At 36.4% G+C, this 15,335-nt stretch overlaps 3 protein-coding genes across 3 annotated transcripts; all 3 read left to right on the forward strand.

Annotated features, from left to right (window-relative positions):
• On the forward strand, positions 1,697–5,453 carry LOC18767162 (purple acid phosphatase). The gene is made up of 8 exons (XM_007200941.2): positions 1,697–2,010; positions 2,278–2,475; positions 2,626–2,737; positions 3,089–3,318; positions 3,557–3,695; positions 4,256–4,476; positions 4,798–4,919; positions 5,083–5,453. The coding sequence occupies exons 1-8, from the start codon at positions 1,819–1,821 to the stop codon at positions 5,276–5,278; spliced, it is 1,410 nt and encodes a 469-aa protein (XP_007201003.1). The 5' UTR covers positions 1,697–1,818; the 3' UTR covers positions 5,279–5,453.
• Positions 6,744–9,759, forward strand: LOC18767492 (purple acid phosphatase 2). The gene is made up of 8 exons (XM_007200188.2): positions 6,744–6,947; positions 7,158–7,355; positions 7,523–7,634; positions 7,973–8,202; positions 8,599–8,737; positions 8,893–9,113; positions 9,204–9,325; positions 9,419–9,759. The coding sequence occupies exons 1-8, from the start codon at positions 6,744–6,746 to the stop codon at positions 9,615–9,617; spliced, it is 1,425 nt and encodes a 474-aa protein (XP_007200250.2). The 3' UTR covers positions 9,618–9,759.
• LOC18768269 (WD repeat-containing protein 13) lies at positions 10,715–14,680 on the forward strand. Its single transcript, XM_007199735.2, has 12 exons — positions 10,715–11,126; positions 11,232–11,341; positions 11,507–11,576; positions 11,830–11,974; positions 12,085–12,222; positions 12,684–12,823; positions 13,226–13,273; positions 13,447–13,557; positions 13,648–13,829; positions 13,904–14,025; positions 14,158–14,234; positions 14,317–14,680. Exons 1-12 carry the CDS (start codon positions 10,875–10,877, stop codon positions 14,425–14,427), a joined length of 1,506 nt encoding a protein of 501 aa, XP_007199797.1. The 5' UTR covers positions 10,715–10,874; the 3' UTR covers positions 14,428–14,680.

Below are 15,335 nucleotides of genomic sequence, written 5' to 3' on the forward strand. Positions count from 1 at the left end.
TTTTTTATTGTTTGACCTTGTGATGTTATTTCATTATTTTTTTATTATTTTTAATTCATGTGCCTAGATTGTTGTAAACCAATAAACAATATATTATAAAATAATATTTTAATTTGATATATCCAGTGAAATGTAAAAATCTATTATATATTAAATTTTCACATAAACCATCAAAATTAAATTTAATATTGGAATATTTCACATCTCCAAATCCAAGAATGAAACAAACTTGGTTGGGTTAGCTGAATGAAAAATATGGATTTGCAAAAAGATAAAATATTACTTCAAGTTAACATGGACATGTCTTGTATGTCGGTCCAGTCAAACAATCTGCAGCAACCCCAGCCAACCACCACCTACACCGACAAGTAGGGCTCGTCAATGGGCGGGGCCGGGCTCGGCCTAAATTTAATGGGTTTGGGCCGGGTCGGGCCGGGTCGGACTTTAAAGACTAGAGAGAAAATATTGGGCCGAGCTGGATCGGGTTTTTTTAGAAAATTCAAATCCCAAGGCCGACCCATGAGCCAAGCTTGAGAAAGCCCATCGGGCCGGGCCAGGCCTAAACGGGCCCTACTTCATTAAAAAAAATCATAAACTTAATCATAAAGACATTTTAGTCCAAATTTGAGATTAAACTCACTTAATTTCAATATTTTCACTTCAAACAAAATTCATAAAACACTAAATAAAGTCACACAACTTATAAGATTTTTCACAAAAATAATAAAATCAAGTATTATTTTTAAGGTTTTTACATAATTAGATCGTAATACGTTTTAAGAAATAATTTTAAAAAATAATAAGTATCAAAAAAATATTTTTTTAAAAGATGGTATGAATAAATATGCAAATATTTGGTGATGTGTTTAAGAAAAGCATGATTATATTTGGTGGTACGATTATGTTTCGTGATATGATTATATTTGGTGATGTGATATGTTGTTCATATCATTTACTTTTCTTTACTTATTCCTAGTTTATAATTGGATGATTAGCACATTAATTTGTATCAATAAGTAAAGAACCGAACCCATGCTTACTATGGTTGGCACCGGAATCAAGATGGATATGCAGTAACAGCTGATTCTATGTGGTTTTTTAACAGATATTATCATCCTGATGATGATTCTACAAGTGCCCAACACTACTAGAAAAAGGCTCATAAGCCACATCATGGAAAAACATGAAAATACCTTATTTTGCTATGACAATATGACAGGAATACCCAAATGCAAAAATAAAAAGATCTTATGCATTTCTCTCTCTTGCTGTTATTTTTAGTTATTTGACTTTGTGATATTATTTTATTATTATATTATTATATTTCAATTGATGTGCCTAAATTATTGTAAACTAACAAATAATATGTAATAAAATAATATTTTAATTTGACCTGTGAAATGTTAAAAAACTATTATATATCAAATTCAAACTTAAGTCATCATCGACATGTCTTGTATGTCGGTCCAGTCAGTCAAACAATGGCGAATGAACTTTCCACACTACATTTTCTCCGAAAACTCCAAAGTCAACTTTCTCCTATCGAAGAAAAAAACAAACTATATCCCATCATCATTTTTTTCCCTGAAACCCAAATTGCCCCTCTTAAATTCCCAGAGCAACACGCAGTTCAAATTTCAATACGTTGACTTCCAGTCTCTGTTATCCGCATAGAGCCATGAATATTCCCCTCATTTTATGGAAAATCATTTTTTTCTTTATTAGTAAACTCATTTCAAGCCTATATAAAGGAAATGCTTGTCCTAAGCTCAGTAGGCTATCTGTGGATTCGTGGGTTTTGAGGGTCCTCTGCGAAACATGGCCAAGATGGGTACTTCTTCCCGGGTAGCAGCAGCCATTGTTGCAGTGTTGGGTTTTGTTTTGAGCTTGGCAGTGGTGTGTAATGGAGGCAAAACAAGTAGTTTTGTGAGGAAAGTGGAGAAAACTGTGGACATGCCTCTTGACAGTGATGTCTTTAAAGTCCCTCCTGGCTATAACGCACCTCAGCAAGTATGATCTCTCTCTCTCTCTCTCTCTCTCTCTCTCTCTCTCTCTCTCTGTATAATTAAGACAACTTTTAGTCAATTGTTGTGGAAGAGGAACCATAGAAGACCCTTTATTTAATTGAATATCTTTTATATAAATTTGTTCTTTTTTGATTGAAAATTGATGGCTTACTTCATAATTTGCTTTCTTCTTGATGAGATTGACTGATTAATAGGTGTAGTTTTGGGTGATTTAATTTAATTTTGATATGTGTCTGATCTTTGATTTAAGGTACATATAACACAAGGAGACCAGCTGGGAAAAGCCGTGATTGTGTCATGGGTCACGGTGGAGGAACCAGGTTCCAATACAGTGCTTTACTGGAGCGCATACAGCAAGAAACAGAAATCTGAGGGCAAAGTTACAACCTATAAATTCTACAATTACACTTCTGGTTACATTCATCACACGACCATCAGAAATTTAAAGGTAAACTTGATATCCTCATGTGCTTTTGCCTCATTTCTTTTTCCTTCAAATCCATAGGTTGACTGTAGAATTTGCTGATTGTAATGATGATTGCAGTCTAAGTGTAATTTACAAATTGTAGTGTGATCTAATCCTTACATTCTTGCACAGTTCAATACCAAATACTACTATGTGGTTGGAATTGGCCACACTGAGCGGCAGTTTTGGTTTATAACTCCTCCTGAAGTTGGGCCAGACGTCCCTTACACATTTGGTCTCATAGGTGAGTATTTCGTATCAGAGCAGGATGCATTGTAAAGTAATGTAGCTATTTACATCTGGTTCAACTTTTGGCATTGGATTGAAAAGGAAATTTCATACTATTGACTAGCTTAGAGGTGTTGCAACGAGCCTCCTACGTTCATTTTGAATGATACCAAAGCAAATTAGAGTTCTTTATTTTATGAAACTTGTCCCTTAGTGTGCAAGTCTGTCATTTGAAACAGTTTTCCTTAACTTGGGAACTACATAATCAATGAGACGCAATTGCCTGTGTTTGTGAAATGTAAATTGTTCTACTCTAGTGTACTTTCTTAAATCTAAATAACATTTTGCCATGATGTATCATTTTCAGGGGATCTGGGTCAGAGCTTTGATTCCAATAAGACGCTTACTCATTACGAGTTAAACCCACAGAAAGGACAAGCAGTATTGTTTGTTGGGGACCTCTCTTATGCAGATACCTACCCAAATCATGATAATGTCAGGTGGGATACATGGGGAAGATTCACCGAGAGAAGTGTTGCGTATCAACCCTGGATATGGACTGCAGGGAATCATGAAATTGATTTTGCCCCAGAAATTGTAAGCATCTCATAAAACATGTGGTTGCTCTAGAAAGTGAGCTTATACTCTCATTTGCCATTTCTGGTCTTAGATGAGAGCTTGTATATGTGTGCTTGTCCTTCCAAATATCTTGTATTTGACAAAATTTAACCCGGTATCTACTATCTACTGCACATTTTGTGTATGCATTTCCATGTCCCAAAAAAGTCATTGGATGTGGCATTTTTCTAAAAGAAGATTGGAACTTTTGTTGCAGGATGAAACCAAACCTTTTAAGCCTTACACTCACCGATATCATGTCCCATATAAAGCATCAGGGAGTACTGCTCCCTTTTGGTACTCAATCAAGAGAGCTTCAGCATACATCATAGTCTTGTCTTCTTATTCAGCATATGGTAAGGATATAAACTTATGTTTTAGTTAATATATTAACATCATGCAAAATTTTCTTTTCTGAATATCAAATGCGTAACTATGCCACCCATAAATTTATTACAAATGTCATCTTGAAATAAATAGATAAAGACATACTTTGACCCAAAAAAAAGAGGAAAAAAATAAAAGATAAAGACATAACCGGATACTCCTTGCATTTGTTACATCAGCTCCTGTGGTCCCTGCTAATTTTTTGGGTGGTTTGGGGGTTGAAATCCACAATAAACTTTAAATAGTTAGCTCTTTTTTTCATGGATTTTTACAGCAGTATACCATATTCATCTCTGCAAATGAAATCATGGACTGATTGTTTAAGTTATATCATACAGATATTTTGTAACGGCTGTTTTTAAAATGATAGGATTTTGCTTCCAAATTATCATGTACACCAATTAGAATTTCTTGTTCTCCACAAAACATCCAGTCAATTTCCAACTTTGTAGAGAGGTCACATTTACAACGTCTGTGTTAAACTGAGTCCTTCAGCAATTTCATTTAACATATCATTTCCTTTTTCGAGGTAAATACACTCCTCAGTACAAATGGCTTGAGCAGGAGCTACCAAAGGTTAACAGAAGTGAGACACCATGGTTGATTGTTTTAATGCATTCACCATGGTATAATAGTTACAACTATCACTATATGGAAGGCGAAACCATGAGAGTGATGTATGAGCCATGGTTTGTGAAGTACAAGGTTGACGTGGTATTTGCTGGTCATGTCCATGCCTATGAACGATCTGTAAGTGCTTTATATACATGCCTTTGTCCCTGTGATTTGGTGTGCTGCTCTGCATAGAACTGGATATATTGTATAACAAAATAGTCTCTATTTGTACAACAAAGATTTTTAAATTCAACATATTGGTCTGATTCATCAAACACTTTAATCTTTCGAGAAAGTATAGGAAACCCATTTCAGGGAATGTACATTGCAGAAATGCCTATACCTAATACTAAGCACACTGCATTTTGTTTTTCCCTTTTACCATCCTCCATCTACTGTCAAGATTCAAGATGTCAGGACTTGATAAGTGATTTCACTGATTTGTGTATACAACAGGAACGCATATCCAATGTTGCATACAACATTGTAAATGGTATTTGCATTCCCGTGAAAGATCAATCCGCACCGGTCTACATTACCATTGGTGATGGAGGAAATCTTGAAGGCTTAGCAACCAAGTAAGTATATCAGTGTGCATGATAGATTTGGTGTTAAGTATGTCAGTATGCGCAATAGATTTGGCGTTAAGTCAGTATGCGAGATAGAATTCGTGTTTTCTGATTCAATGCCTTTTGTTAGCACTGCATACTGAGGCTATGAAAATTTTCTTTTGTGATGCAGTATGACAGAACCCCAGCCGGCTTACTCAGCTTATAGAGAGGCCAGTTTTGGTCATGCTACTTTCGACATCAAGAACCGAACCCATGCATACTATGGTTGGCACCGGAATCAAGATGGATATGCAGTAACAGCTGATTCTATGTGGTTTTTCAACAGATACTATCATCCTGTTGATGATTCCACAAGTGCCCAATAATTAGAAGACGTTATGTTGCTATTGTTCCCTTGAATAAGCACCCAAATGTATCAGCTAATAAAAGATTCAATAGTTTATACCCTCCCCCAACTCTTACAAATTTGAATCTCATTTATTCTGTACTTTTGAAGAAAAAGAAAAAGGTTATGTGTTGAGTGGCCTTGTGTCTGTTTCACCGGCTAGTGTTTTTTCCTGCGTGCTAAATGGCCTTGTTTTGATCCTAAATATTTGAATAAAAATGTTTCTATTCAAAAAAAAAGAAAAAGAAAAACCTAATAGAAGGCGGATCTGCATCATATCCTTGAGTTTCTAATACTTACAAGCCATGGAGGCTTTAAAACTACAGAACCAAATAGGTATCTACATTATCTCTGTAATGCCCTAAAGTAGATGACTCATTCAATATGCCTGAGTTCAGTGACTTGGAGATCATGAAACAAACTCTCAATATTATGTAGAATAGACACAAACGCATAAATTCGAAACTTTATTCTCACGTAACATACGAATTAAGACATGAGAATCTCCTTCAACCCATAAATCCGAAATTCCTAATCTTCGAGCCCAAGTTAACACATATTTTAAACCAATAGGGCTTCAGCTTCAAGCACAAAACAAAATCCAAAAGGTATGTGTGCATAGATGCAGCTATTTTCACATAACCATAAGGTATAAATGCAATTATAAAAGTGAGCATCTTCAAGGAAATATGAAAAGTTATATTTTAACAACATAGGTAACATGTTGTGTACTCATTTGACTCATCAAGAAAGTTGGTCATCGTTCCGCTGGGACCCGATATACTCATTGTTTTCCGGGTAGGCAGGGTATATTGGAAATTTTGCTTACTTGAATGCCGTAACTGCACCAAGACAAGTCCAAAGAGAAAACGCCGAGCGGCAAAACAAAGGCAAAGGGTCTAAAAAAGGAAGACAACCAGACAACACCAACCAAAGAAAGAAACAAGATTTGCAAGGCAGGTTTTAAATTACATGAAACAAAGGTTGCACTGAATAGTAGATTAGACTCAGACGCTAGTAGCTTGACCATATGCTATTTCTCTAGGAATAATCAAACAAGAATGCACTTATGTTTCTCTCTCTCTCTCTCATATATATATATATATATATATGTATTATATATATGAAAACAATGCACTTTTCATGCTCAATTTTGTTCCAAAGTCAAACAATGCACTTTTCATGCTCAATTTTGTCTTCCCCAGAAGACAATTAAATTACAAGAAAGATAGCAACCGAACAAAATCCAGGCAAACCCTATTTGTTTTTGGATTCGACTCTTTGACATCTAATCTGTATATTCGTATAGAGCTCTGAATAGTCCCCACATTCTGTGACAAGTTAAAGAATTTTTTATTCTTTTAATTTATTGTTTCATGTGTATATAAAGGAAATCAGCTTCTTCTACTTCTGAATAGTCCCCACTCTTAGACAATATGACCAAGATGGGTGTGGTGAGATTAGCTTCTTCTACTTCTGCTTCTTCAATGGTAGCCATTGTTGCAGTATTGGGATTGGTCTTGAACTTGGCAGTGGTCTGCAATGGAGGTATAACAAGCACTTTTGTGAGGACAATTAAATACAGCGCAGATATGCCGCTTGACAGTGATGTCTTTCAAGTCCCTCCTGGCCATAATGCACCTCAACAAGTATAATCTCCATCCTCTCATTAGAATTTACTTTTAGCCAATGGTAGTTCAACTATATTACCTCCCCTGGAGAGAGCTTTGTCAATGTAGTTCTTGTCTTTTGTTTTCTTGTTTTCGAAAATTTATGGCTTACTTCATATTTTTATTTTTCTTCATTATGGGATTGATTAGTAGGTGTAGTTTCTGATATGTGTGTGCTCTTGAGTTAAGGTTCATATAACACAAGGAGACCATCAGGGTAACGCAGTGATCGTGTCTTGGATCACTGCTGATGAACCAGGCTATAGCGGGGTGATTTACTGGAGTGCAGATAGCAAGAATCAGACGGCTGAGGGCGTTGTTACAACCTATACATTCTACAATTACACTTCTGGATACATTCACCACTGCACTATTGGAAATTTGTCGGTAAATTTCATGCCCTTTATGTTTTGCATTATATTCTTTTTCTTCAAATGCATAGGTTGTGGAGTCTGTACCGGAGAACAGGTTTGGAATTTTCCAATTGAAAGTATGAACGCAGCCTAAGTATTTAAGACTGTAGTGTGATCCAATTACTTCACATTCTTGTGCAGTTCAATACCACATATTACTATGTAGTTGGAATAGGCAATACTGAGAGGCAATTCTGGTTTACAACTCCTCCTGAAATTGGTCCGGACGTACCTTACACATTTGGTCTCATAGGTCAGTATTTCGTATTGAAACAGGATGGATCATAAAATGCTGTAGCTAGTTAGACCTGGTTCAAATTTTGGCATTGTGATTCAAATGTAATTTCGTGCTGTTGAGTGAGTTACAAGGTTTGTTCGAACGGCCCTCTTCCATTCCATCTTGAAAAACAAAATTGTTGCTCAAATCTTGTGAAACTTGTTCCTTAGTGTGCAAGTGTACCATTTTCAACAGTTTGCTTTATGGCCTTAACTTGGGAACTAGATAATGGATAAGACACAACTATAAATTGTTTTGCTGCAGTGTGTGGTTAAAATCTATATATCACCAACCATTTGGGTTATCATTTGCAGGTGATCTGGGTCAGACCTTCGATTCAAATAGGACCCTTACTCATTACGAATTAAATCCGCTCAAAGGACAAACAGTTTTGTATCTTGGGGACCTCTCCTATGCAGATGACTATCCATGTCATGATAATGTTAGATGGGATACATGGGGGAGATTCACTGAGAGAAGTGCTGCTTATCAACCTTGGATATGGAGTGCAGGGAATCATGAGATCGATTTTTCCCCAGAACTTGTAAGCATCTCATAAAAACACTAGCTTGTCTGGAAAGTTATACTCTTGTTTATCTTTTCTCGTGTTCGATTAGATCATTTTTTGTACAATTGTGTATACACTTGTTGTAAGAAATACATGCATTATAAGAATGATCCTCGTCTTTGGCAACCAAAGAGAAAGAAAGGTCTGCATTGTGTGAAATCTAAAGAAGTATACTATTCTGTATAATAGCACTTGAAATATAGCATCTTTCTCAACCATGATGCCATTGTTGTTAGTTTATTTACAGTTCTACTCATCCACTAAATTTATCCCAGTATTTGCTGCTCTTTTTTTTTTTAATGAATTTTCGAATCCTAAGAAAGTCACCAGATAAAGTATTTTGCTAAAAGAAGATTGGTACTTTTGTTGCAGGGTGAAACAATACCTTTTAAGCCTTACACTCACCGGTATTACGTCCCATATAATGCATCAGGGAGTACTGCCCCATTTTGGTACTCAATCAAGAGAGCTTCGGCATACATCATAGTCTTGGCTTCTTATTCGGCATACGGTGAGAATATATACAGTATACATATACATATTCCGACTCTGCAGGATGTCCTGTCTTTAATTTCTAATTTGGCAGTGAGATCTTCTGTACTATGTGTTCAAATTAATTGAGTGCTTCAGCAATTTCATGTTACATATCATTTCTTTTTTCTTAAGGTCCAAGCACTCCTCAGTACCAATGGCTCGAGACAGAGCTACCAAAAGTTAACAGGAGTGAGACACCTTGGTTGATTGTTATAATGCATTGTCCATGGTATAATAGCTACTACTCGCACTACATGGAAGGAGAAGGCATGAGAGTGACGTTCGAACCGTGGTTTGTCAAGTACAAAGTCGATGTTGTATTTAACGGTCATGTTCATGCCTATGAACGATCTGTAAGTACTCAATATACGCATAAGAAACCATTTTGTGGAAAAGTATTTTGCAGAATGCAGAAATGCTGATTTAATTGGTATACACCACAGGAACGTGTGTCCAATGTTGCATATAATGTTGTGAATGCAAATTGCACTCCTGTGAAAGATCAATCTGCACCAGTGTACGTTACGGTTGGTGATGGAGGAAATCTGGAAGGCTTATCGACCGTGTAAGAATTTTATCAGTACACCAGAATTTCCTGCTTGTTAGCATTGCCTGATAGCTTAATGTGTGACTTCTTTGATTCTTTCTTGTGGTGCAGTATGACAGAGCCACAGCCAGATTACTCACTTTTCCGAGAGGCCAGTTTTGGTCATGGAATTTTTGACATAAAGAACAGAACTCATGCTTACTTTAGCTGGCACCGTAATCAAGAAGGATATGCAGTAGAAGCTGATTCTACATGGGCTTTCAACAGACACTATTACCCTGTAGATGATTCAAAGTCCATAAGAGCCTGATCTTGATGGAAACAATAAATTAAATGCCTGAATGTATGAGTATTATTAGAAGATTCAATGTTTTCTTCGCTGGCTATATATTTTCATGTGCTTTTATACACGATCCTCTTCAACATGGACATAGGATTGAGGTTGAATCACAAAAATCTTTGTACCCTTTTTCTTGTGTCTCTCTTTTTACCATCGAAAAATTGATTCCCAAGATCGAATGCATATAAAAACTTAAATCATTGACTTCTTGTTGTGGTTGCTTTGTGATATAATTTGCTCCTCTCTTTTTTGAGTTTATGATTCAAAAGAAAGCCACCATTCTGAAAAGTACACACCAAGACCAGGCAAACAACTTCACTAAGATAAGAAAGAGCTCAATGCAGGATCAAAATAGCTCAAATCACCTAACCCAACCTGTGCAGCTGTACTCACCAGTCTCTTTTAACAACTACCAAGGCAAAGTTGCCTTACCAGACACATTGAGGCAAAGTTGCCTTGCATGTTACCTTATCCATTAGAGAGCATGTAGCAAACCTCACCCATTGCCTTGTGGGAAATAGGAAAGCTAACCATTTTTTGAACATGTTAATAACTTTTAGATCATCTTCGATGCAAGCAGACTCAATCCCAAATTTTCCCCTCGTAAAATAGAACTATTCATGTATACAGTAGTCTCAAATAGTGCAAAGTTAAAATTTGAGTCAGCAACTTTATTAATTTTTTAAAAAAATGATTTTAACTTACAAAAATTTTGTGGTTAATTTTTCTTGAGAAAATTGTGTTTATACAATCATAATTTATTTTTTCGAACATTTTTATCGAACGAAAATTGAAATTTCAAAAACTTAATTTTATTTCAAATTTGTTTGTTCTGAATTATTTTCTGACTTGTTGTCCATATTATTTTATCTTTTAAACGCGACATCTCCATAATACCTTATTTTTTTCGGATTCTCTATCTTCCTCTATCTAAGCCTACATCGGGTGATTAAGATTTTAAAAATCTGAAAAATTGGGCTAAAAATCTTGAACATGTCCAAAAAAATTTGAAGTTTCAAAGCAGAGGAGTGCGAGTGTGCAAGTAAAAGGGAATAACTCTTTTTTCCTTTCCTTTTAACCGTTGGATGAGATCCAGTGTCATTTCATCTAACGGTTCCACAACAACGACCCACCTAAGACTCTTCTCTCAGAGTCAAACTATATACTCCTCCATAGACAAACACGTAGCCAAAGCTAAATCCAAACCCAGAACACAAAACAACCCAGATGGCGGAAGAGAAGGCCTGTAATGGCGATGGTGGTGATGATTGTGCTCCAGAAGAGGTGGAGAAGAAGATTGGTCTTGCCAATGGTGATGGTGGTGCTCCACCAGAGAAGGAGAAGAAGAAGAAGAACGCAGATCCACAGCTGTTGATCTGCTTGCTTCAGCCTGCTCCCGCCGACTCCGATCCCGACTACATCGGCATTCGTCGCCTTCTTCTCTCTCGCAAGCCCCAGTCTCCATTTCAACGCCGCCTTGTAATCTTCTTCTCTTCTTCTTCTTCATCTTCTGTGTTCAACAATTTACGGAATTCAGAAATTCATTCATTTCATGCATACTGGTATTGATTTTGATCGTTGAAGGATTGGAGATGCAATGGAAAAGGGTACGTTGCGTTTCGAAATTACATCCGGAGGCCGAGGAATTGGGAAAATATGCAAACTCCGAGCCTCCAAACCACTCCCGGAAACAGGTCCGTCCACCCATCAATTCATATCAAGCTTTGCTTTGCTACTCTCTCAAACCAAACTGTGATGAAATCATAATTAATCTTTTTTAATTAGTGAGTTTTTTGTTTTGTTTTCTTAAATTCGTAATGTATGCTGACATCAGGGTAATTTACTGCTTCATGCATCAGTGGGCGATGGATTCCACCTCCAAGTCCACGGTCTCTTTTGTATGATGTCGAAAGCTGGAGCCCTGGCAGGGTATGTGTTTCTGTAATTCAAATTCCATTCCTTTCTGGGTTTTGTTAATCCTATATAATATGCATATGTTGCTCATCCCCATCCATTTCCATTGCTTGAATGTGGAGATGTGAGTTTTAGTTTCCGAGCTATAAATGTGATGACCCTTGGGCAAAATTTGGGATTACAGTGCAAAATTAGAATTTTACTTTGTTAACTGTTTTTTTCCCTTTCTGGTTGTGATCATGGGTTCATGTTGTTCTTTTCTTTACAGGACGTCCAAAGTGGCAGTCAACCTTCGCCTCGCAGAAGTTTTGGCTCAAGTACTAGTGATAATGACCGCCCACGTAATCGGCGGGCTGAACCTGCATACTCGTTTGTAGGAATGCATTGCATCTTTGATCAGTGCAAAGCCTCTGGTAATTTTTTCCTGCAAGTACTAGACCAATTGACCCCCCTGGTTGTGTTACTAAGTTGAGAGCGAATGTAACTTTTAAAAAGGAAGAAACCTCATTGTTTTTATGTACAGTTACGGTTTTGAAGTTTGGGCACATGAGTTCTGATCTGCTTGCATATGGAGCATCGGATGGAACCTTGACAGTATGCACTGTCTCTGATCCACCATCAGTCCTCAAGCATCTGGATGGTCACTCCAAAGATGTTACAGGTTGGATTGACTGGTATTGTTACTGTTGTCTTTTTCTTTCGTATTTTCAATAATAATATCTGTAGCCCTGTTTGCCTGTTCTCCATAAATAAGTAGATTTTTATGGTACAAAATTTAATTTTGAGATTGTACGGACTGGTAGCATAAGAAGTCCTAGGCTTAAGCACCTTGCTCCAAGTAAACACTCTGGTACCACCAACATTTTTATTTATTTTTGGTTAATCCAATCAACTTGTGGCAGTAAATTAATAGGTATACTGAAAATTTTACAGTTGTTCAAAATGGTTCTGATGACTAAGAGGCAAAAGAATCATGATATGCAACATTGAGTCCATAATTCTGTACTGGATGCAAATCTTCTAGTTTTTTTTTTTTTTTTTTTTTTTTTTTCTTAGACACTGATAAAAACAAACTTTGTTTTGTTTCTAGATCATGTTTCTGAAATTCTAATTCATTTTCAGACTTTGATTTCTCATCAAACAATCAGTACATTGCATCCTCATCAATGGATAAAACTGTGCGAGTATGGGAGATTTCAAAAGGCCTTTGCATTCGAGTAATATATGGAGTTTCTTCGCAACTGTGTATTCGTTTTCACCCTGTAAGTGTATACAAACATTAAGAACATTTGGCTCCTCAGAATTGCTGCAATCCATTTTTATATTTGTCACCCTGTATATGTGCATGTTTAAAATGTTTTGTGTTTCATCAGTGCAAGTTGTTTTATTTTAGGCCAGATGTTAAATGCCTATCAGGCTTTTGGTTCCTGTCTCTACTAGATTCTCATAGAAGATTCTTTCCCACTAGACTCGAATCTCCCTCATTTGAATCAAGTTCCACAACGTTCATTGATTCAATTAAATAATGGCTTTTCCATTGACTTTCTGTGATGACGTTAGTGCAAAATTAAAATTATTTGCCTTCGTTTTTTTATAATTATTCAAAACATGATATGCAACAGTGCAATTTAAGGTTTTGTTTTCTCTTCATCTCCTTGATGTAGGTAAATAACAACTTCCTTTCAGTTGGCAATGCAGATAAAGAAGTTACGGTAATGACTGAAACCTTTGCATGTTGCTTCGTCAGAAAGGAAAAGAACTTAGGTTCTGAATACCCTATGTTCATGCACAGCCGAATTTTTGGCCGTCATTTTCCAGTAATGTTTGTATTTCAAGGACATTATCATTATATTTGATTGGTGGCACTTCTACATCAATGTATCAGGTTTTCAATTTCAGCACAGGGAGGATCATTCATAAAATATTTTTTGACAGTGAGGTTACTTCCATGGACTATGCTCACACTGGACAGCTCATGTTCTGTGGGGATGCGACGGTGTGTCATTGCATATACTTATTTCAAGTTCCCTTCTGATGGGCTTGCATATCCTTTTACTGATATAGTCCATTGTATAATTCGTTGCAGGGGTGTATCTATTCAGTAAGTATGAATTCTCACACAGGAGTATTATCCCGCTCTCATCGCCATCGAAGTAGCATCAGGCGCAAATCTGCAGTCACAACTGTGCAGTACCGAAGTTTTTCTATGTTGGCTCGAGGCCCTGTGTTGCTGACATGTACTCAAGATGGAAGTTTGTCTTTCTTCAGGTTTGGTCACAGAACATGCCTTGTTACTTTTGTTGTTTATTTAAAGCACTGACAGCAAGATTGGTATGTTGTAGTGTTGCTCTGGAAATACAGGGTTATTTGACTCTCCGCTGCTCACTCAAATTAAATCCACGGATATACAGCATCCGGGCTTCTTTCTGCCCTCTGCTTTCCCTTGAAAAAGGAGAATATATAGGTATGTATGTCAACATCGATGCTGCCACATACTTCGTTACTACTTTTTATGTGGGTTTACTGACATTGTCTTGCTGTTACCACTTTTTATGTGTGTGTTTACTGACATCGCCATGCTGTTAAAATACCCTAGTTGCCGGAAGTGAGGATTCAAATGTGTATTTCTATGATTTAACTCGGCCAAAGCATACATGTGTAAACAAGCTACAGGTTCATCTTATTCATACACAAGGCTTTAATGGTTTCCTAGTCGCAAATTGGACCCAAATGACCAAAATATATGTGACTGCAGGGTCATCGATTTCCAGTTATCGGTGTTGCTTGGAACCATGGAGAGAACTTGTTAGCGTCATCCGATTTCTATGGTACGGTTATTGTATGGAAGAGATCAAAGACAGGTTAAAACAAACATATACAGAGAGATGCAAGTTTCAGTTCACACGTGCAGACTGCTTAATTCTTCCATTTTTTTCGCCCCGAAATTGTCTCACTAGAAAGTCTTGTATACTGTATTATAAACTGTACCAAGCAGATAAGAATAGGGTGACATTACTTGTATAAGTGTTTGTATCCATTGCCAATTTTATATCAAGTCACCAAATTTTTTGAATCGAGACACCAATGCAAATGAGATGTACGTTTCGTGCCATAAACTCTGAATCATTTGGCGTTAAAGTGGTGCTGTCCTTTATAGTGAAAAGCTTAATGTTTAATTTTCTCATAAACAAGATGCAAGTTTTGATAACCTCATGAATGCCTATTTTGTTGGTTTAGCCTTCAGCTTTGTCACAGATGAGATAATTACTCCATCTTCTTGCGGTAGCTTTTAGCTTCCATATCCATAATCTCAAGTTGGAGTTTGAGTTGCCTGGGGTTCAATTTGTACTGCAGAAGAAAAAAAGTAAATTTAGGTTTTAGCCATAAAAAAACTTTCACTTTTGGAAAAAGCCAAAGCTTTTTCAAAAAAGACAGAAAAACCTCTCGACTTTCAAATCAAAGACATGCAAATGTAAAGGATTCATTAAGAAATCCAAAAATAAATAAGGGCAATTTTGTCCATTTTGACTTCTTTTAAAAAATTTCTCTCTCCTTTGGGTTTTTCCAAAATCTCCCAAGAAAAAACATGTTATGCACAATAACACTTTTCCTTTAAATAAACATTCAGAATATTAAAAAGAATAATGAATTTAATTACGAAGTTGGACGCAATTGTTGAATATAAGAAAAGGAATAATGAGTTTGTGATCATATATTCCTTTATACATCATATTCTAGAGATCAAAATAATGAAAATAAATAACTATAAGACAA

This window comes from Prunus persica, chromosome G8 (genome assembly GCF_000346465.2).
Source record: "Prunus persica cultivar Lovell chromosome G8, Prunus_persica_NCBIv2, whole genome shotgun sequence".
NCBI classification, from domain to species: Eukaryota; Viridiplantae; Streptophyta; class Magnoliopsida; order Rosales; family Rosaceae; genus Prunus; species Prunus persica.